Here is a 20,099-nt window from a genome sequence, read left to right as displayed (position 1 = left end):
GAGAGCCAGTGGCTCCAGGGATCCCTGTGCCTTGCGTAACTGGCATGGAAAAGTGACACTGTGCCCTGTCCCCTCTGCAGAGTGTGAGGAGCCAGATGTATTCAGTGAGCCCAGCCTGGGTGAGGATCTGGGGTCCCCATTCCGGCCAGGGATGCCCAGGGTGGGCAAGGCTGCCCGGAATGCCGTGGCATCTGCAGATGTGGGAGCCCTGCGCCAGCACATCCAGGACCTCAGGATACAGCTGCTTAATGCCAACAAGGTGATACAGAGCCTGCAGCACCGTGCCCGCTCCATCTCTGTCACCAGTGGCTACACCTCGGGTGCCGAGCGGCCCCCACTGGGTCCCACAGCCCTGGCCTCCCCGGCCCACAGCCTCACTGATGAGGACGAGGGCTGGCAGTCAGATGGCCATGGCACCCTCTGCCCACCCGCCCTGCAAGCACACCGTGACCTGCAGCACCTGGTGCACCGCGTTGCCCTCCTCGAAGCACAGCTGCCTGCAACCAAGCCCAGAGGGGTTTTACCAAAGGAGCTACAATCTGCCACCTGGCCAGGGTATGACTGTGGGGTCAGGACCAGATGGGGGCCTACAGGGGTCTCCACAGGTTGCCCAAGGTTGTGGCTTCTTGTTGCATGCTTTCCTGGCAGCCAGACCCCCAGGGTGTTTGCACAGTGGGGCAGAGACCCAGGGGTGGATGGTGCCCAGACCCCCCATGGTACCCCATCCCTGTCATGCTCTCTGGGTGGGTCTGGAAGCCCTGTGGACCCCGAGCTTGCCAATCCCCCCTAGGAAGTACGACTCGCTGATCCAAGCACAGGCTCGGGAACTCTCCCACCTGCGGCAGATGCTGCGGGAGGGCCGTGGGGTGAGCCGCAGCCTGGCCCAGCACCTGCGCAATGCCCTACGATCCTTCGAGGAGCTCCTCCGTGGCACCGACATCGACTACTACCTGGGCCAGGGCTTTCGGGAGCAGCTGACCCAGGGCAGGCAGCTGGCTGAGAGGCTCAGTGATAAGCTGGGGACCAGTAAGTACCTTTGTGGGGGGCACTGGAGCTGGGCACCATGGGGCATGGCGGGCTGGGAAGGGGTGCTTTAACGGGTGTCAGGAAGGGCTGGGGCCACTCGGATACCTTGTGCTGTGTGAGCTAACCACTTTGAGCTGGGCTATCCTTCTATGGTTCTTTTTGGGGGGTGGGTAGCCTGGGCCATGGGGATACTGACTGGCTCTTCTCTGGCTTGGTTTTTCAGGAGATCGACAAGATGGAGAGGATAAAACAAGCCATGAACTCCTGGCACTGAGGTACCTGTTCCCAGGGAGGGCCTGGGGGATCTGCTTTGCGTGGGTACCCCAGGGGCTATCACTGCTCTTGGGGTGAGGGTCTGGGGTACCCTCAGGGTCTCTGCTCTGGGTGGGCATCTTGTGGCCACCTCTCTGCTGGGGATGGAGTGCCTCAGGCTTGGTCTGGGCACCCCATGGCTCTGGGCAGCCTTGCAGCACGGGGGGGATGCGGTGTATGGGATGTTATGCTGGAGTGCGCACAGCACAGCAAGGAAGGCCTGTGGGATGGGGGTCATCCTGCCCTGCCAGCCCCAGTGATGGGCCACCTCCACAGGCTCAGCCGGGAGCTCCAGGAGAAGGAGAAGATGATCGAGAGCCTGGAGGCCAAACTGCAGGAGCGCTGTGAGTCCCCAGGCAGCAGCCGCCCACCCTCTGAGTCATCGCGCTCTGCCACCAGTGCCTCCTTCGTGTCTGAGGGGCTGGAGCCCTGCTCCGACGGGGACATGGCCAGCGAGTGCAGCCAGTGCCGTGAGGAGCCTGCCCGACTCACAGGTACCGCAGAGTGCCCGGGAGCCACAACTGCGGGCTGGGGACATGCAGCCCTTCTGTAGCTTGTTGGTCCCTGCAGCAGTAGGTGCCCATCAGGCCTGGGCAGGGGCTGCCTGTGGAGCAGCATGCTCCAATGCCACCCTGGGCATGTGAGCACACAGTACCTGGGGCTGCAGAGGAGCGTCTTGGGAAGCCCTGCTATGGTACCACAGCCCTGTAAGGCTGGGACCTCACTGGCCTCGTGTGGCCCATCCCAGCCTGCAGTGCCTCCGGTCATGGGGACTCAGCTGCTCGGGGCATGCCAGGGTCCCTGGGGAGAAGGGGGCCCTGCCAGGCTGAGCCAGAGCTATGCTAACATCTTTCTTGGTCTCTCTCCTGTCTGTAGGCCTTCACTTTGACTCCTTGTCCAAACCCGTTAGTGCCCCCCTGCCTGCACTGGCCCCTGGGCTGTCCCCCTTCCTGCCTGCTGGGGCCCCACCTCCTGCAGCCCCCCCGCTTCTGGGCTGCTGCGGGACCCCCGCCTGCTCCCTGGCCGAGGCACAGCAGGAACTGCAGGTGCTCCAGAGGCAGCTGGGAGAAAGTGAGCGCGTGCCTCCGGTGTGGGGCAGGTCCTGTCTGCCCTGCATGCCATGTATGCTGTGCTGTGCCCTGCTGTGCTGCATGGCCCCCCACCCTCTGTGACCTGCTTGTCCTTCCCTGGCCCTTCTTCTGCTACCTGGGGCTACTGCTTTAAGGCTGGGGCCCCAACTCTGGCTGGGGGATAACGGGGACATGTGGCTGACAAGTAGAGAGGACCTGGTAGGTGGGATGGACATAGGCTGAGGCAGTACTAGCCCTTAGTGTGGGCACTTGCACATCCCAGGGCCCCTGGGAAAGGACTGGTTTGGTTAATTGTTGTATAGGCGTGGGGCTGAGACCCTCCAACTTGTGTCATGTAAATAGCAAGCGCTGGGAAAGCTTCTGCTCTTCAGGGGGAATGGGTATGGCTGGAATGTGTTACCCTCATTCTTCCTCCCTGCTCATTGCCCTCCTCCTCCTGACTGCTTTGCCCTGTGTGTGCAGGTGTGACACTGCCCACGGCACCAGCAAAGCCCACAGCCCCATTGAGCTCCTTCGGAGAGGGCAGCAAAGGTCCAGCATTACTCTGCCGACACAGCGCACTGCAGAGCCTGGCTGAGACCCCTGGAACCACTGAGCCCCGCTCCCTCTGGGACATACCTGCTCCTGGCCATCCGATTTACGGGGCCCTGCCGTTGGGGTATCCCTCCAGCCAGAAACTAACAGGTATGGTCTATGCTGGAAAGCATGGGGACATCCCAGCTGGGTGTGGGGGAGCAGGGAGGAGACCCAGCACTGGAATGGCTTCTGGCATGGCTCCGGTATGGGGCAGGATAGAGGAGACTACACGGGGCAAGCACTACAGCCATCCCTGTCCTGAGCTCTCTCTTCGGCTGTGGCAGGGGCAGACCTGCTGGAGGAGCACTTGGTGGAGATACGCAGCCTGCGCCAGCGCCTCGAGGAGTCCATCTGCACCAACGACCGGCTCCGGGAGCAGCTTGAACGCCGGCTGGCCTCCACAGGCAAGGCCAGCGGTACGGTGCTGCACTGAGGCTGGGGCTGCCTGGGAGCACTGCAATCTGGGGGAGCCCAACATTTTCACACCCCATTGTATGGGGAGGGCACTTACCCTGTGCATGGCAGGGTGTCAGGAGAGAGACTCAGCACCAGTTCCCCTTTTGCAGGATTCCCCAGTGATGTCTATGCCCAGGGGCTGGAGCCAGGGCTGCAGCTGCGCGAGGAGAACCAGGCTCTGCGTGAGGACAACCGCACCCTGCGGCTCCAGCGTGACCACCTCTCCCAAGGTAGGGCCAGGCCACCAGCATCCCAGGCCTGAGTCCCAGAGGGTACTGGCTGAGTGGGGTGCCAGTGACACCCCTGTGCTTTCCATCCCCAGAGCTGGCGCGGGTGCAGGAGGCGCTCCTGGCTGCCTGCTCCCGGGCACGGGAGGCTGAAGCAGAACTGGACCAGAGGCGCGGGGAGCAGCGGAGGCTGGCGGAGGAGCTTGCTGAGCGCCAAGAGAGCCTCCGGCAGCTCCGAGAGGGGCGGCGCTCTCTGCAGGAGGACAACAACAGGTAAGGTTTGGGGCATTGTGGCCTTGGGGCCAGCAAGGCTGGGTGACATGGCTGGCCCTGGACCTGTGTGTCACCCCTCTGCAGGCTGCAGCACATGGTGACACTCCTGCAGCAGCAGTGTGAGGAGCAACGCCTGCTCCTGGAGACCCTGCGTGCAGAGCTGCACGTCTACGAGAGCCTCCCTGTCCCCTCTGCTGAGACCCGTGCAGGTACGGGACCTACACCCAGCCCGCCCAGCCCTTGCCACCAGCCCCAGCTCTTCTGCCCAGCTCCTGGTCTTGGGGTGCCTGGCCCTTCTGCAACCCTTGGGTGGTCCCAAACACCTCTCCTCTTGGTGGCCCTGCAGGCAGGCAGCAAGGGAGGGGAGGTCCCTCAGCTGCTCATTGTATGGAGCTATGGCCATCCACAGCTTCTCAGGTAGCTTCTTCTTCCAGGCTGCTTCCCATCTCCTCCAGTGCGGGACGTTGGCACGAGCTCAGCAGCTCCCCTCTTCTCCCCGCTGTCCTCTGGCACATTGGCAGCCCAGCAGATGGATGGTGGGTACCAGAGCCTGCCCACACATGTGCCTCAGGGCTTCTAAGACCTGACAAACTCATGGCACCACCCTTGCTGAGCAGGGACAGAAAGCCAAGGGCAGAGTCAAGCCCCCGGGATGGGATGGGGAAGGTGGTGGGGGAGCAGGCAGTGATCCTCACCCTGCCCTGCTTGTCCCACAGAGCCACGTGGGGCAGACCCACCAGGGAGGAAGAGCGAGGGACCGATGGGGGCTCACATCGTTGGCTGCCTGGACACCTACCGGGCACTGGAGCAGCACATCCTGGAGGGGAAGGCGCTGGCCCATGAGCTGATGTGTCTCACGCGCCCGGCACTTGGGCTGCCCAACTGCCCGCTCCCAGGAAAGGAGGTAAAGCGTGGGCAGGATGGGGCTGGCAGCGGCTGTGGGACAGACCCTGCTCTGATGACCCTGCATAAAGCAGCTCCTGAGCCCAATAGCAGCCCCGAGCTTTGCAGGGCCGGCAAGTGGCAGGTAGCATCCAGCCTGGGGGCTGTTGCCGGCACTGCCCAGCAGCGTTGTGCTGGCCGCAGCAGGACCTCAGGTGCGGCAGGATGCAGGTGCCCCAGCAGCACTCGCTCCCGCACCCTTCTCCCACAGGCCCTGGGGTGGACGGGCGCAGGACACCTCTGGGGCAGCGCCAGCAACCTGCACCGTGTCCTGGAAGAGTGTGCGTCTCTCCTCGCTGCCTTCTGGAACACGGCGCTGCCCATCGGCCCTGCCCAGCACCAGGACAAGGCAAGCACTGGGCCAGGGGCTGGCAGGGCAGTGGGGCTGGATGCTTGCTTGCTGCTTATCATGCTCATCTCGTCTCAGGAGCAGGCACTACAGGGAGAGATTGCGGCGCTGCGGGCCCAGCTCTCGGAGAGGGAGGATGCTCTGCAGAGCACGGCTGAGCAGCTGCGCAGCACGGCCCAGCTCAAGGACAGCATGGAGCAGTTCATTGTGAGCCAGCGTACGTGGCCCAGGTGGCATCCTGCTGCACGGTGGCACGGCCGGGCTGTCCCAGTAGTCACTGACCCTATCACCTCTCTCTCCCCCTTGCAGTGACCAGGACTCACAGCGTGCTGCGCAAAGCTAGGACAAACCTGGAGGTGAGTTTGCCCTGACAGCGGGCGCAGGGTAGGGGCGGGTGCCCCTGCCCTGGTGAGCCCTGATGCCCTGGGGACAGGCACAGATGTCAGACACCCTGTGCTCTGCTGGCAGTGGTGGCTTCTGGGGGGCCGTGCTGAGGGGCCAGCTGGGTGCAGAGTGTGTGTGTGTGTGCGTGTCACACAGGGACCACTTTTATTTGGCTGTCTTTAGCCTCCATGTCCCCAGGGCACTGCAGTCCTCCTCCGTGGGCCTGCCCTGGCAGTGCTCCCCCTTATCGCCACATGTGCTCTCTCCACTCACCAGGTGAAGGCCCAGCAGGCCCTGCCCATCGCATGAGCCCCAGGCAGGGCAGGGAGTGACGCCCCTAGCTACGGACGCCCCATACTGGAGCAGACCCTGTCCCTGCTACTCTGAGGGCTGGGGTGGACAGTTAGTGGGTTTAGGCTGCTGCAGTGGTCACATACCCTCCACCTGCCTCTGCTTGGCCTTGCAGCAGCAGCAGCAGCTGCAGGCTTGGACTTTGCCTGCCCCATGCTTCAGCGCTCACCCCTTTCCACCCATGGTGCTTAGAGTGGTGTGTCACAGCCACCCACACTGAGCACCTCTCACCCTGGGACTTGGTCCCCTTTGTAACCCTGCTGCGTACCTGTCCCTGCTTGTGGATGTATGTATATGTATATAGACAGAGGTGTTGGAGCTGCATTTCAGGGGCTCCCCAGGCATGTTGGGGCCCCAGCACGGGAGGAAGTTGTATGAAATGCCACGTCCTGTTCAGCAGCTGGAGAGTCCACAATAAAGGTTTCCTTTGGGTTGTGGTGTTTCTGGCATGCCCGTCTCTGCAGCCGTGCTCCCCCCACCCAAGCCACCCATGGCACAGGGTGCCACAGGCACTGGCTGGCCCCAAGGCAGTGGCTCTGAGCCCCACCCCAGCACCCCACGGGCAGCTCTGCACCCCACTGGGTGCTCCCTTCCCTCCCCTAACTGCTCCAGAGCCCCCGCCAACATCAGGCCAGCAGCACCGAGAACAATAAATACTGTAATAAATAGAGAAAACGCTGTCACATGGCACTGCTCCGGCAGCAGGCGGTGTAGCTGGGGTCCTGGGGTACCTGCCCTGCTCCGCTCTCCCCAGGGCGCCTCCAGCGTGGGTGTGCACAGGTGACCCTCTGGCTGTGATGGTCAGCCCTGCCCCACAGAAGTGCTCCGTGTTGGGGATGGGGCAGGCATTCAGTCCTTGGTGGTGCTGTCCCGGTGGCAGGTAAGCGCAGCTGCATCCAGCTGTACCCTCCCTCCTGCCGGCTCGATGCTGAGCCTGGGGCAGGGCTGGGGCTGCAGCCAGAGCTGAGAGCACTCCTCAGGGCTAGGGAGCACAAGGAGGGGGGCAGCCCCACACTAAGGGCTGCAGGACAGGGAGCAGGTGGCAGGCTGGGGTGTCCCACAGCCCCTAGGGATCACGGTGGCCTTGGAGGCTCATCACCAGGACAGCACAGCAACCTTCAGCAGGTAGGACACGGTCCTGGAGGCCTGGGCTGGGGGCAGTGCCAGGACTGTCTTGGGGCCCTTGCAGGCTGGAGAAGGCAGGTAGGGTGAAGCCCTTTCCGTGCCGGCTGTGAGGAAAGGCTGTTCTGGTGAGCAGCAAAGTGGCCCCAGAGACTCACAAAAGCCAAGGGGAGCTGTAGGTCAGTGGAAACCAAGGGTTAAATCAAACCACACCAGTAGGATGGGGCAGTGTCACAGGCCCCAGCGGCCTCGGGCTCATCGCCAGGGCCTGTGTCCCTGCCAGATTCCAGGCTGGAGCCAGTGGCCAGTTCTCACACAGTCCCGTGGCCCAGTGTGTGCAGACAAAGCGGTGTTTCGTGTCCTGCGTGGGGGGGTGGGCAAGGCCCCAGCTCAGATGGGCTTGTACAGCAGTGTGGTGACGTACTTCTTCTTGTAGCGGTGTGTAGCACTGAGCACCATGACGCCGTCCTGTGAGAGGCACAGTGTCAGCAAAAGCAGGGCACCCCTACTTCCATCAGGAAGAGGGCTCTGTGGGCTTGGGGAGCAGCCCCAGCCTGTCCCTGCTGTCCTGAGCCTCGCAGCCAGTGAGACACGTCCAACACCCACCACAGGGAGCCAGGGCAGAGTGAGGGAAGGGTCTGGTATGCACCAGGAGAGCCCAGGACTACCCAGCGCCACCAAACTGGGGATGCAGCTACAGGGAATGGGGCTGTAAGGAGACCACAGCCTACATCCCTGCATGTGCCATAATTCATCGGCCAGCCAAACTGTCCTTGTGTGGGTCCTCCCACCTCTGCATCACTCTCTCCAACCCACAGCTGTCTGAGTTCTGCTCCCTGCAGGCACTGCAGGCTCCTGGGAGCCACAGCAGCTCCCCTTCCCTCACCCAGCAGCCCCGCGGGACCTGCCCTTACCTTGATGGAGAGCGCGTAGAGGTGATTGAGCATGACATGGTTGGGTTCGGGCAGCAGTGCTGGGTCACACTAGGACAAGAGGAGTGTCACAGGGGAACAGCAGGGCCCTGAGGCCCCAGCCACCACAGGGAGCTGCCATCTCAGGCAACTTGAGCTGCTGGTGTCTCTGGCTGTTCTCAACAGCAACAGAGCTCAGCTAAGTACCAGGCAGAGCAAAGGGCCAAACCAGCGTGGTTAATGGGAAAAGCAACGCTTTTCCCAGGGAATGCCGAGGGCCAGGCCCCAGCCAAGGGGAGACCAGGCTCCCTGAGGACAGGACTCCCAACCCCTGTATACAGCTGTATACAGCTCTCCGTATACAAGCAGTAGGCTGGTACCCACCGAGATATTGGTGTCCTTGTTGAGGATGACCTGGAGGAGATGAGGCGGGAGGATGGGTGGGGATTTGAAGCGCTCCTCAGGCCGGTATACGTACATCTCTTGGCCATATGGACCAGGTGGTGAGCTCGATAAGTCTAAAGAGAAGAGACAGGAGGAGACATGAAATGCCTAAAGCAGGACTGGTGAGCACAGATCAGCTCCCAAAATGCTGAGAAGAACCCAGCAGGGTCTTTCAGGTACACACATCTTCCATGAGCCATGGACACATATCCTATAGCAACAACTCAACCTTTTCACAGCAGAATAAGCAGCCAGGCGAGCCTTGGATGTTTCCAAGCAGGGCTGTAAGCTGGTACATGCACTGATACAACACAGGCACCCTGCGGTATCCACCCCAAGAGCCCGGCTCACAGCAGAGCTGGGTCCCTCTCCCTGTAGCAAGCATCTGGCTTGCCCCAGAGCTTTACCATTTGCAGCAGGGGCACAGCAAGCAGCACGCCTGCACACTCTTGATGCTGCAGAACTGCCTGACAAGGTCCCAGAAAGGGCAGATGGGAAGTCCAAATTGAGCAGCTGCTCAGTCCATGTGAGGGACCATAGGAGCTCGAGGTCACTGGAAGCTGGACTGGCGGTACCTCCCAGCCACATCTGACCTGATTGTTTTGGAACAGCCAGCACCCGGATGGGCTCCTCCTCCCTGGAGCTCCTGCTGCTTGCTGGCTTCTTTCCAGCGATGTATCTCTTGCCCAGGCTGAGCAAGAAGGTGGAACTCAGGCTACATCTGAGACGGGGTTTGTACCAGGGACAGCAGGCTGCACTCAGAGCTCCCTGGACAAAACATAACTGAGCAACCTGCCAGCTTTACACACCAAGCCAGCACTTCTGGTGTCTGCGTGGTAACCTAACCTGCTGCTGTAACACAAGCAGAGAGGGAGGTTTCTGATGTGCTAGCACTAGTACAAATTACCTTGGCATGAAAATGAAGAGTGGCTGCTGAAAATAACCTGGGTCCTGCTCTCACCTAGCTTGTACCCAGATCAGATGACTTACTCACAGTTGAGCAGGCAGAAAGGGGCGATGTTCCCAGCATTCACCAGCCTGAAATGGCTGCCTCAACTGCGCACGGGCACTGGCCCTGCTCTGGGACAGTGCTGCCACAGAACAAGTTACACCAGCACAGCCCCTCCATGGAGACAAGGCCTCAGCTGTGGGCTGCTGAGAACACACTGCCAAACACTACTCTTCCTGGGTGCAGGCCCACACCTCTGCTCAGGGGGTCTGGTCACCCCCCTGAGCAGCGAGTCTCAGAGCAGAGGAGGTGGAAAATAGCACATGCAAAGCTGTAATGCCACAAAAACTCACCCCGACCTGAGGTTTCTGAGCTCTCCAGGGAATCCACCTTCAAAGCATCGAACACCTCAAAGTCAGACTTCTTGACGTGAATCAGGTTGTTAATCGTCCCCATCTGGCTGGTGACCACAGGCTGGAGAGAACTGAGGTAAGAGTCTTCCTATGTTCACCTCCATTTGAAGCACATGCGATGCTTCCTAGGTCCTCCCAGCTCACGCTGTCTTTGCTACGCTATTAACTCAGAGCACAGGTGGACAGTGTCTAGCTCTGCTCTGTGCTTGCAGATCCCTGCTGTTTACCCTGGGAGGATTTCCCTTTACTCCCAGGCTCCTACATCACCTCCTATTTTCATCCTCCATCCTGCTACGTGCTGATGGGTAAGTGACCTCTCCTTCTCAGGCTACTACCGTGTGACTCAGTTTGGAGAACCTGCAAGTGAGTGATAACCCCATGGCCCATCTTCCCACATAGCCAATTCTGAATGGGGCTTAAAGGCCACCTGGTGTTTCCCTGCCCCTCGGTACCTCCCTGACATTCCCCCAGTCAGCATGTCTAAGCCCAGAGGAATCAGCCTCTGAAAGGACTCATGGGATGGAGGTGCTCCTTTCATTTTGGCAGATACCCTCTGCTCTTCCTGTTCTTTCTCTGCTACAGCTACATCATGTCTAGTCCCCTGAAGGAACAAGATCTTCAGGGATAAAGCTTTAACCATTACCTCAGATGGGTCATGGACCCACTGGCCGTCCACAAAAAATTTGTACTGGTGCTCTCCTTCTGGGAGGTCCAGGATAGCGACAAAGTCATTGTGGCTGTGCAGAGAGAACAGACGTGCAACAGCATTACCCCATTGATGCTCTGGATGCTGCTTTTCCAAGGGGTCCCAGAAGACTGCACTTTTTCATGTACTGCCCAGGCCCTCTACCCCAACACCTTAATGCAGGGTTAGGCTTGCTCATCGTCAGCTACCTGAGGTACAGACACCACAGGCACAAGCATTCAGAGCACTAGTGTGGCTCAAACCCCTAGGAGTCCAGCTGCAACAAGCACAGGAGGCAGTCCAGCTTGCAGACCTGCCCTGCGTGCCCAGAGAAAAGTGGTGTGGCAGACACCCTGCGCAAGACACACTGGAGAGGATGCATGGGCAACACATCTAACACTGCGATGGCATTGCAGGACAGGGGTAGCAAATGTAGCAGGTCTGTTAAGCCTGCACTTGAGATAAACCCATTCCAGATGATTTGCTGGGATTATGCCCAGAGTCCTACACACCACTTCCACAGAAATCACAGATGTATTGCAGAACATCATTAGGGCAGGAAGACACGTGAGGGACAAAACACCAGCCCTCACTGGCAACAACACAACTAGGCACAGGGTAAGGCCACAGCCAAGGGAAGAGCCGACAGCTTCCAGGGGACTGCTGCATACCTGGGAAGGGCTCTGGTGCCAGGACTAGCTGCTGTGTGACATCCACCTGGGCAAGCAAAGTGGCCCATCCTGCCCTGTCCCTCTGTTTCACAACTTGCCATCACCACACAGCACCCCACAGGGAAGAAGCTGACTATACACTTGTGCTCAGACACTCTAACTTGGGTGAGAAAGCCAGGTGAGCAAAGGGAACAGCAGCCAGCACACAGAAGGGAAAACACTCGCTGCAATTGAGTGGAGGAGAACACAGAGTGACCTGAGGGACTGGCTACCTCTTGATGAGCGGGATCTTGGTGCTCCAGTTGTTGAAAGATCCGGAGATGAAGACCTCTTTGCCTCCATCGGCCCAGCGGATAACAGTGGGACGAGCCTGTTGGGATGGCTTCACTGACTCCTCCAGATCCGGCTGCCACGACACAAACTCCTTGTCCCCAGGAATCTGAGCAAAGAAAACCAGAACCTGACTGAGACACTGAGACAACTGGGACCACATTTACTTCCCCCTGGCCTCTGCCAGCCCACCTGGACATCCCAGACAAGAGCATCACAGAACTCCTCTGGCCTCCTAGCTCTCCACAGACCCCTCACATGGCTGGGAGCACAGCCCCACACAGCCAGTGAGCTGAAGCCCCAGCAAGGGCCCCAGGGAGCAGGACAGGGAAGGCAGAGGCCAGCCCCTACCTTGGAGTCGTGGGAGCTGAAAACACTGGGGTCGTCAGTGCTGCCCACCATGATCTTGTGTGGGTGCTCCTTGGCAGGGTGGGGGCCACTGGAGCCGTCTGAGCGGTGGGACTTGGAGCCATGGCGCTCCCCAGACACTCGCTCACTGGTGGTGTTCCCCATGACAGCTCAGCAGCCCCTGTGAGAAAGAGAGGATGGCAGTGTGCCTGAGCCCATGGGCTCCGGCAGCAAGGAGGGGAGTAAAGGTACCGTTTCCCAATGCTCTTTGCCAGGGAAGACTGACAGTAATCCTAAAAAAGGCCCAAAGTTCATTCCCACTGCCAAATTTGGGACCTGAAGGGGAATTTAACAAACAAGACAGCTTGACCTAATTATAGCCATATCCTTATGATATCACTCTAGTTAAACTGGTAAATGTTATACTCCAAACCCAATACTGGTTACACTGTGTCCCACATAAGCCCTTAGCAGCTCGCATAGTAGAGGACCTGATTTGAAAAATAAAGCAAATCTTTAGTGGCAAATCAATTGCTTGGCATTAACAGAGCCTCTTTCACAGTCCCACCGTCAGGCTTTACAGACAAATCCCCTATATCCAGCAAGAAAACAGCCAGAGAGTGAAAGTAGCAGCTGTTTAACAACTCCCAACAAATCTCCAAGAGCTTGTGGGCAGAAGAGCGGAGCCTCGCGCCTGGCAAAGGCAACAGGAGTGTTTAAAGCGTCCGAGTGGAATCATCCAAGCTGGGGCTTGGCCAAGGCATGGGGCTAACACCATGGTGTCTGCAAAAGGCTCAGCTCTTGACAGCATTCACTTACGATTCACCAGGCAAACCACCACGTCAGCTGAGGCACAGCTCAGTGAGGAGGTCTGCTTGTTGTGACCCAAACCAGAAGCACCACCCTGAGCGCTCTGGCGTCTGCCCAGCCATCCGGAGGCGCATGACAAAGGAAGGGCAACACCAGCCGCCTCAGTGCCACTCTGCAGCTGGGCATGGGCTGTCACCCCTGATCTCACCCAGCTCAGAGAAGGCAAAGCAGAAGAGCTGGCCATTCAGTGCCAAGCCATGAACAGCCACACACCTCTTGGAACAAATAACAAAGCCACCGCAAGCTACAGGGGACTCTTCAGGCCTTACCAAGTTTCCAGAAGCTGAGATGGATTGGGCATTCTTGCCCCTGTCCTGGGCTTATTTTGCAGCTTTCAGCTTACTGCACCGATCACGGGCTCTGCAGGGCAAGGCAGGAGGACAGCCAGCCTTGCTCCATGCACTCAGTTGCAACATTTGGGGATTTGTTTAGAAGATCAAGTTATATGAAGGGTGCCAGGCGAGGCTGCCAGCCAAAGCCAGGCTTTAGAACATTATGGAGCAATTACTAAAGTATTTCTTAAATCCTGAGCACTAAGAGGCAGCTCAAGAGGACAGCTAACCCGAATCCCCACCCCCTCTCAGTGAGGATCAAGTGTACCTGAAGAACCAGGGCAGATGAGTTGCACCACTTGCTCTGACATCTTCCTGCTCTGCCCTGGAGGAGGCTCAGCTGGCTCCTCACTAAACCTGACCCTGTGCCACTAGACCTGCTCTTCAGGAGCTTCTTCCCCAGCTAAGGCTCCTTTACTTCTCATCTATGGGGAGGAAGGTAGGAAAGCCTGAACATCCTCTTGTACCAAGACATACCTGAGCGATATGTGCAGGTGTTAACAGACATGAAAGCTTCCCTTTCTCTTCTCTAAAAGGAATCCAGTCCCTCTGGCTGACCCTCACAGGTCATGCTCTCCAAACACCTCCTGAGGTTCCTCCTAGGCGGTGGCTCCTTTCCAGCGCATGGCATTCAAAACCCCGTGCTGGCAAGACCACCCCACCTCCTGCATTGTGCACACAGGCATCCTGCTGCACTGGGACAGTGAGCTCTTTGAGCATAGCCCACAGTCCTTGGTTTTATGGCATTAACTTCTACAGCTCAAACCCTCCTGCATTCAGACAAGCCCTTGTAGCACGGCATGCTCTGATGGAGTGCCACAAGTACATCCAAGTCACTAATGGAAGCGCTGCCCGTACCAGAGACCAAGCAAACATCCGCAGCGTCAGCGCATCCGTTCCCAGTTCGACAGCAAGATGCTGCCAGCTGCAGTCTGCAGTAAGGTGGGTGCCTGCCTGCGGATCACTAGGCCCCTTCAGTTTCACCCAGCCCCACCTCCCCATTTTGCTTCTGAAAATGACACACGAAATACACCAGTGGGCCCTGAAACATGCCATGCTGGCTGCCTCTCCCACCCGGTGACCCGCACTAGGAAACGCTGGTGGCCAGCCTGAGAGGGTTTATTTTGGAGAAATGGGGTCTCTGCTCAGCACACTTAGTCCCAGGGAAGCATGACTCGCCTGGACTCTCCTGCCTCCCTCCTTCAGAGAAGGGAACCAGAGCTCAGCCGTGAGGCTGCTGTAACATTAAGGGGATGAGCTGGGAAACCAGGGAGAGGACTCACGCCAAGTGGGCACGGCTAGGACAAGGGCTCTGCAAAGCGGTGGCAGGGCTGTCACGGCCCGCTTGGCCCACGGCCGCCCGCTCCCCTTCCACGCCGGGTTGCAGGGAAGCAGCGGCTGCCACGGCCCTGAGGAGGCCAGGGTCAGGGCCCTCCTGAGGGGCTGTGGGCCGGCTGCAGGGCACAGCTGGGGCGACTATGCATGAGGGGGCCAGGCGACCATTACCCACCTCAGTGTCATCCGTGGGGACGCCCAGCCGAGCCTCACCCACCGTCTTCCGCAGCAGCGCCCGGCCCGCTGCCACCCACTCGCGGCCGGCCAGCCGTGACTACCCCGCTGTCACCACACGGCCCCGCCGCGGGGCCCAGCCCCCGCCCGCGGCCCCACCTGCCCGCCGCCGCCGCCGCCGCCGCCCCGCTCTCCGCCTCCGTCCAAAATGGCGACACCCCCCGCCGCCGCCGCCAGCCTCTGCGGGGCGCTGTGGCCCGCCCCCCCCGCGCCGCTCTATGGCCGCGCCCCCCCCCTCCGACGCCGCCGTCGCCGCTACCGCCGACCCGATCCCCGCTGCCTGGAGCACCGTGTTTTTTGAGGGCGACTTCGCCCATTGCCGTTAATTGCGGCCGGCCTGGCCTTGGACATGGCGGCTGAGGGCCGTGCGGCTTCACCCTCCCTACAGCGGGTGGGCGGCCACGCCGGTTTAGGGCAGTGGTGGGGCCGGAGCCTGGGGGTGGCAGGGAAAGAACGGATCCGGGATGGTCGTGGGTCTGGGCTGCCGCGCCACGGGTGGGCAGGCTGGCTGTGGGGTAGAGCTGGCTGGCGGTGGGTGCAAGCGGCCAGGGGGCCTGTGGGCTGGGCAGGCCCTGCGTGGGCAAGACAGACGCCTCAGGATGGACACCAGAGACTGAGACATCCCCGCAGCCTGGTCCCTGGTCCCCCTGGCACAGGGACCAGCTTTATTGCCCTTTTCCCGAGACGCCCTGGCCAGGCGAGTTCCTGGTTTCTGCACCACCTCTGTACGGACAACTCATGGGTAGAGCTTGCGGAGCTGCCGGGCCAGGATTTAGGGAACGGAGCGATCCGTGTCCTCAGAGCAGCCCCTGAGAAGATCTCACGTGGCTCTGGCAGAGCAGGAAGGTGAGAAAGAGCAGACTGCATCTTCAAGGAACCAACCCCCTCCATGCCTCCTGGTGTGGCGGCAGACCTAGTACGAGACTACAGAAACACCTGAGCCCAAAGGAAGAGAAGAAGATTGCCAACAGGACCCGCTGCCTCCTGCATTTTGGGTTAAGGAGAGAGCGAGACATAGGCAAGGGTGGCCACAATCAAACCGATGCTGAAGAACTTGAAGATGTGGGATGTGGTGCTGGAGTGGGGAGGACGGCCCTTGGCTGTGGTTTGCAGGGGCTTGACCACACGCTGATGCTGGGTGAGGATCGCCTCCCTGGCGCCCGGCCACTTGCCCGGGCCCCGCAGGCGGTACTGGTATGGCGTGCAGGGCCCGAAGAGCACCTCCAGCGCCAGCTTGGGGTCGGTGAGGAAGAGGGCGAGCAGGTTGGGCTTGACCCCCACCTGGCAGGCGAGCTCGTCCATGTAGGGGATGTAATCCACCTGGATGGTGTGCCGCTGGCTCTTCACGTACCTGTGGGCAGGGAGGGCAGGTGGGTGCTGGCATGTGGACATGGCAGTAATGGTGGCAGCGGTAATGGCTGCGCAGGGTCCTTACCGCTTGGCCATTTCCTCCTTGGTTTGCATGATGTCAGCCAGCATGTTGGCAGATGGTGGCAGGTCAAGCAGCCCTGGGGAAGAGGAGGCCGTGGCAGGAGGGAGGGCTGTGCTCCCACCATGGTACGTCTGGCCTCTGCTTGCACACAAAAGCCTTTGGGGCTTTGGCCACGTGCCATCATGGCAGGAGCAAAGGACGAGGGAGAAGGTGGTTGTAGATAACGGAGCCTGTTAGTGGCCCCCACAAGAAAAGATGAGCACGAGGCTCACTGCAAAATGCAACGGTGGTTTTTGTGCTTATGAATAAACAAAAGGAGGACAACAAAGGCGAGTGGAGGGAGGCGGTGTGCGAGGGGATGCCACCACTTGAACAACTGAGCCTTGCTGTGGCCTGGGGAGCCTGGCTACATCCTCCCACCCTGCCTCGCTTACCCTTGAAGACGCGGGTGGCCCAGCGACACTGGAGCTCGGAGATGGGCATGATGGGGCCCAGGGGCTGGATGAGGCCAATGAAAGCCAGCGTTGGCTTCTCCAGGTCAGGGGGGAACATGAATTTGTAGAGGGGGATCTGGTTCTCCACCACCTTCACGTAGCCCTCGAGGAAGGGGAAAGAGAAGCTGTATCCTGTGGCAAAGACCACAGCATCAATCTCTTCCCTGGTGCCGTCATCAAAGATGGCAGACGTCTCCGTGAACTCCCGGATGTTTGGCTTCACCAGCACCTTGCCCGAAATGATGCGGTTGGAGAGGTTGTCGCTGACAGTTGGGTGCTGTTCAAAGACCCTGGAAAGCACAGAAGGACCTCATGTGTGGCCCAGGTAGAGGGATGGGCAGTGCTGGGGCAGGTCCCTGGGGTGCTGCTGGGGTGCTCACGTATGCTGGGGCTGGAGGCCATAGAGCGTGTGATTGAAGCGGGCGTTCAGCTTTCTGCTTATGAGAAAGTTGATGATGTGGGGCATCAGTCTGTAGAGGAGCTGTAAGAAGCGTCTGAGGTAGAGATAGTCAAAGGGGTACCCCCCATCTGCCACCCGGTGCAGCACCCAGGTCCCACGCCGGGTGCTGAGGAAGACCTGGGAGGAAGGAGAGGAGACGTGGTGGCATGGCAGCGTCCTCAGGTCTGGGCTGGGCCCCTGCCGTACCCCTTGGACAGGGATGCCAGCACAGCGGCTGGGACCACAACAGCCACCTGCATCGAGAGGGCCCAGGGTGCTCATGGCTGGATGCTGGAGGGAGTGGGAGCCCAAGGGATGGTGGGGGGGTCGCTCGGTGCCCTCTGGGGAAAAAGAATAGGCACCCCAGCCCCACTGGCTCTCCCAGCACACCTGCTTGGCCACTTGGCTGAGCTCCACCGCAATGTCGCATCCTGAATTCCCGGTGCCGACCACGACCACCCGCTTCCCCCAAAAGGACTGCAGGTCCTTGTAGTCCCGGCTGTGCAGGTACCAGCCCTCAAACTTTTCCAGCCCTGGAAGAGATAGGGAAGCCACGCCAGGCAGGAACGTGGGGCAGGGGGTGGATTTTGGGAACAGGCTAGGACGAGCGAGACCAACGGGAGCGATGCAGCCCTGGGATGGTGCCCAGAGAGGCGGTGGCCTCTCCAGCCTGGGAGATGCTGAGCGTGGCCCTGAGCATCCTGATCTGGCTTTGGGGCCAGCCTGGTTTGGAGCAGGTCTTGGACTGGAGACCGCCATGTTCCCATGCCAACATCCTTCTGCAGTTCCCGCCCAGTGCCAGGCCCTGGGGGCAGAGGAGCAGCTGGGGTCTGTGCCATCCTGCCACACCCCGGTGATGGTGTGCTCCAGCCTGTTCCCCACCCAAAGAGGGCCTCAACAGCTGAAAGCCCTGCAGGTGTTTTTGCCTGGCACCCAGAGGAGAAGGCCACCACTAGTGCCGAGCTCTCAAGCCTTGCCAGGGAGCTGGAGAGCCCAGCGGGTGTGTGGCCAGCAACTGAGGGAGCCTGTCTCTGGTGGGAGAGGTGACCTGGCAATGGTGGCACCGGCCAGCAGGGCGCTTTGGTCAGATGCTGAGAGCATGTCAAGAGCAACCAAGGACAGACCACCAGGATGGATGGGATAGCAGCATGCTTGCTCAATGCCACCAGGTGCGTTAACCTGTGGAGGCACTTTTGGCAACAGCCAGCGCGAGGTGGGGGCTAAGCCAGAGAGGAGGGTGCTGCCAGGGGTGTCAGGGAGCAGGTGAGCAGCCCACGGGGCGGTACCTGGGAAGGTGCTCAGCGGGAGGTGCGCGTCGGTGTGGTGCCCGGTGCACACCAGCACGGCGTCAAAGACGTCCACCTCCTGCTTCCCCTCGCTCTCCGCAACCACCTCCCACTGGCCCGTGGCGGCAAAGTCGGGGCGCTTGGTCACACGGCACACGTTGGTCTGGGTGTGGAGCGAGCGGGCGTCAGGCACCCTGTGTCCCACGGCCCTGCTGCCACCGCGCCCCCGGATCCCCCAGCTCTCACCCTGAAACGGATGTGGCGGAGCAGGTCGAAGTGCTGGGCGTACATGCGGAAGTACTCCATGATCTTGGAGTTGTGCATGTAGTTGGGGAAGTCCTCAGGGATGGGGAAGTCACTGAAGCACATCAGCTCCTTGGAAGCGTTGATGATAAGGGAGGGGTAGATGCTGGCGCGTCCCTCCTCGGGGTGCTCCTGTTGGAGCAGGGCACAGCTAGGTGCTGGCGTGGGAAGCCAGGGCTGCGGGTTTGCAGTGGACACCTGCCTCCCTGCCTGGCGCGTCACTGTGCCCATGGGTGCAGGATTAAGCCACACGTGGTTATAGCCCCTGTCCTTGCACCCAGCACCGTGCTGCAGGTGTGACCACCTGCCCTGCAAAATGGGGCAGGACAGACATGGGACAGCCAGTGGGGTGAGGTGGGGCCAGGATAGGTAGGAAGGGACTGGAGGGGACCGGGAGCAAAGCAGCAGGGGAAGGGATGAATGAGACCAGGAAGGGAGGGATGGGAAGGGCAAAGGCTGAGCTGGGAGAGTGGGCCCTGAGGTAAGGTCCTTGGGGAGGATTTGTCCTGCTGCTGGTGGGAAGGAGACGGGTCCAGTGTGGCTGGCACACCAGCTGGCACCATGGGCACCTCCCGCTGCCGCAGCAGGTCTTTTTTTGCCGTGGTTTTCCTGGGCAACCTGCCTGCTGCACGCATGGAAAGCAGGGGAGCAGAGCTTTTTAGCTGCCAAGGACTCATCCCAATGCCATCCGTACTGCTGCTGCGGGGCAGGCTGACACAGCCTGGGCCTTACCTCGAAGCGCCAGAGGCCCCCGATGTCCCCGCTCCTCTCGAAGCAGATGGGTACCAGCCCCTCATCCAGGCAGCATTTCAGGGCACACAGGCCAGAAACCCCAGCCCCAATGATTGCTACTCGCTGGGCAGTCATGTCCCGCAGTGCGGTGGTGGCAAGGATGGCAGGGAAGCCTTGGCCAGGGGCGGCACGTGCTTGGTGGGGTGTGGAGCCTGGCAGGTCTCGCCGGGGGGATGCGTGGTGCTGCTCGGTCAGGGATGGCTGTCCCTGTGCTCTCCATGTACGACTGGGGCCAGGTGCGGCGGTACAAGTGTGTTTCTTCCAGACATGCTCTACAGGTTCCCCCTGCCCACTGTGCCACACCTCCTGCCTGTGCCTGCCTTTTGCAAGGGGCTCATTAGGTTCTGTAAGCACTTAATGATGCTGACGCTGCCCCAGGGCTTCCTGGGGGCGGGGGCTGAGATGTGGCCACACTCCGGATTTTGGCAGGTCATGGTGTGGAAAACAAAACTGGGGGATGCTCAAGGCACGGGTGGCTGGCAGCCGTGCTGGCCCTGGCGTGCGGTGGCCAGGACCCCCTGTCACCACTCCGGGTCCCCAAGCCACCCAGCCGTCCTCTGGAGGAGCCACGTGCAAGTGACGAGGGTAGCACTGAGCCATGTCGCTGAGACCACCGTGACCCGCTCTGTCAGCACACGCCCTGGGCGAGGCTGTTTTGCTGCAGATACACGCATGTGCATGCATGCAGCCCATGCTGCTGTGAAGTCGGAGCTGTGCTGCCA

At 60.4% G+C, this 20,099-nt stretch overlaps 4 protein-coding genes across 6 annotated transcripts in view; 1 reads left to right on the top strand and 3 right to left on the bottom strand.

Annotated features, from left to right (window-relative positions):
* Nucleotides 1–6,420, top strand: part of PDE4DIP (phosphodiesterase 4D interacting protein) — a 35,323-nt gene extending 28,903 nt beyond the window's left edge. The window contains exons 23-38 of the mRNA XM_064454672.1: nt 81–555; nt 791–1,026; nt 1,250–1,301; nt 1,615–1,832; nt 2,215–2,409; nt 2,892–3,113; nt 3,290–3,421; nt 3,572–3,691; nt 3,784–3,961; nt 4,046–4,170; nt 4,396–4,497; nt 4,678–4,865; nt 5,115–5,252; nt 5,331–5,469; nt 5,562–5,608; nt 5,913–6,420. Of these exons, the coding sequence (XP_064310742.1) occupies nt 81–555; nt 791–1,026; nt 1,250–1,301; nt 1,615–1,832; nt 2,215–2,409; nt 2,892–3,113; nt 3,290–3,421; nt 3,572–3,691; nt 3,784–3,961; nt 4,046–4,170; nt 4,396–4,497; nt 4,678–4,865; nt 5,115–5,252; nt 5,331–5,469; nt 5,562–5,608; nt 5,913–5,945 (2,600 nt within the window). The 3' untranslated portion in view covers nt 5,946–6,420. The remainder of the gene's footprint in view (nt 1–80; nt 556–790; nt 1,027–1,249; nt 1,302–1,614; nt 1,833–2,214; nt 2,410–2,891; nt 3,114–3,289; nt 3,422–3,571; nt 3,692–3,783; nt 3,962–4,045; nt 4,171–4,395; nt 4,498–4,677; nt 4,866–5,114; nt 5,253–5,330; nt 5,470–5,561; nt 5,609–5,912) is intronic.
* Nucleotides 6,421–6,627: 207 nt separating this feature from the next.
* Nucleotides 6,628–14,753, bottom strand: PRKAB2 (protein kinase AMP-activated non-catalytic subunit beta 2). Of its 3 annotated transcripts, none has more exons than XM_064454675.1 (8): nt 14,573–14,753; nt 11,864–12,041; nt 11,455–11,621; nt 10,470–10,563; nt 9,773–9,887; nt 8,405–8,538; nt 8,024–8,092; nt 6,628–7,577 (listed from the first exon to the last, which is right to left on the bottom strand). In XM_064454675.1, exons 2-8 carry the CDS (start codon nt 12,023–12,025, stop codon nt 7,500–7,502), a joined length of 819 nt encoding a protein of 272 aa, XP_064310745.1. In that variant the 5' UTR covers nt 12,026–12,041; nt 14,573–14,753; the 3' UTR covers nt 6,628–7,499. The 3 variants fall into 3 exon arrangements, with proteins under 3 accessions (XP_064310745.1, XP_064310743.1, XP_064310744.1); XM_064454673.1 differs by having other exon boundaries at nt 9,767–9,887; nt 14,573–14,751; XM_064454674.1 differs by lacking the exon at nt 14,573–14,753 and adding an exon at nt 13,000–13,276 and having other exon boundaries at nt 9,767–9,887.
* Nucleotides 14,754–15,612: 859 nt separating this feature from the next.
* Nucleotides 15,613–16,023, bottom strand: LOC135314124 (flavin-containing monooxygenase 3-like). Its single transcript, XM_064455769.1, has one exon. It carries the CDS (start codon nt 16,021–16,023, stop codon nt 15,628–15,630), a length of 396 nt encoding a protein of 131 aa, XP_064311839.1. The 3' UTR covers nt 15,613–15,627.
* A 39-nt stretch (nt 16,024–16,062) lies between these two features.
* On the bottom strand, nt 16,063–19,452 carry LOC104040803 (flavin-containing monooxygenase 5). Its single transcript, XM_064455768.1, has 7 exons — nt 19,318–19,452; nt 18,529–18,717; nt 18,283–18,445; nt 17,387–17,529; nt 16,950–17,134; nt 16,498–16,847; nt 16,063–16,139 (listed from the first exon to the last, which is right to left on the bottom strand). The coding sequence occupies exons 1-7, from the start codon at nt 19,450–19,452 to the stop codon at nt 16,063–16,065; spliced, it is 1,242 nt and encodes a 413-aa protein (XP_064311838.1).
* Between the last annotated feature and the right edge of the window lie 647 nt (nt 19,453–20,099).

This window comes from Phalacrocorax carbo, chromosome 6, assembly GCF_963921805.1.
Source record: "Phalacrocorax carbo chromosome 6, bPhaCar2.1, whole genome shotgun sequence".
Classification (NCBI taxonomy): Eukaryota; Metazoa; Chordata; class Aves; order Suliformes; family Phalacrocoracidae; genus Phalacrocorax; species Phalacrocorax carbo.
Note: the sequence above shows the minus strand (reverse complement) of the source record. Positions and strands in the feature narration are given on the sequence as shown.

What these genes read in the sequence shown, in the direction of transcription:
- PRKAB2 (XM_064454673.1), bottom strand. Translation starts at nt 12,025, where the DNA reads ATGGGGAACACCACCAGTGAGCGAGTGTCTGGGGAGCGCCATGGCTCC. An exon ending in AAGATCCCGCTCATCAAGAG is followed by an intron (nt 10,564 to 11,454) that starts GTAGCCAGTCCC and finishes CTCTCTGCACAG; the next exon opens with CCACAATGACTTTGTCGCTA. An exon ending in CTCAGAAACCTCAGGTCGGG is followed by an intron (nt 8,539 to 9,766) that starts GTGAGTTTTTGT and finishes TCTTCTCTTTAG; the next exon opens with ACTTATCGAGCTCACCACCT.
- LOC135314124 (XM_064455769.1), bottom strand. Translation starts at nt 16,023, where the DNA reads ATGTCCACATGCCAGCACCCACCTGCCCTCCCTGCCCACAGGTACGTG.
- LOC104040803 (XM_064455768.1), bottom strand. Translation starts at nt 19,452, where the DNA reads ATGACTGCCCAGCGAGTAGCAATCATTGGGGCTGGGGTTTCTGGCCTG. An exon ending in TCAGCCAAGTGGCCAAGCAG is followed by an intron (nt 17,135 to 17,386) that starts GTGTGCTGGGAG and finishes CCTTCCTCCCAG; the next exon opens with GTCTTCCTCAGCACCCGGCG. An exon ending in GGCCACCCGCGTCTTCAAGG is followed by an intron (nt 16,140 to 16,497) that starts GTAAGCGAGGCA and finishes CCTCTTCCCCAG; the next exon opens with GGCTGCTTGACCTGCCACCA.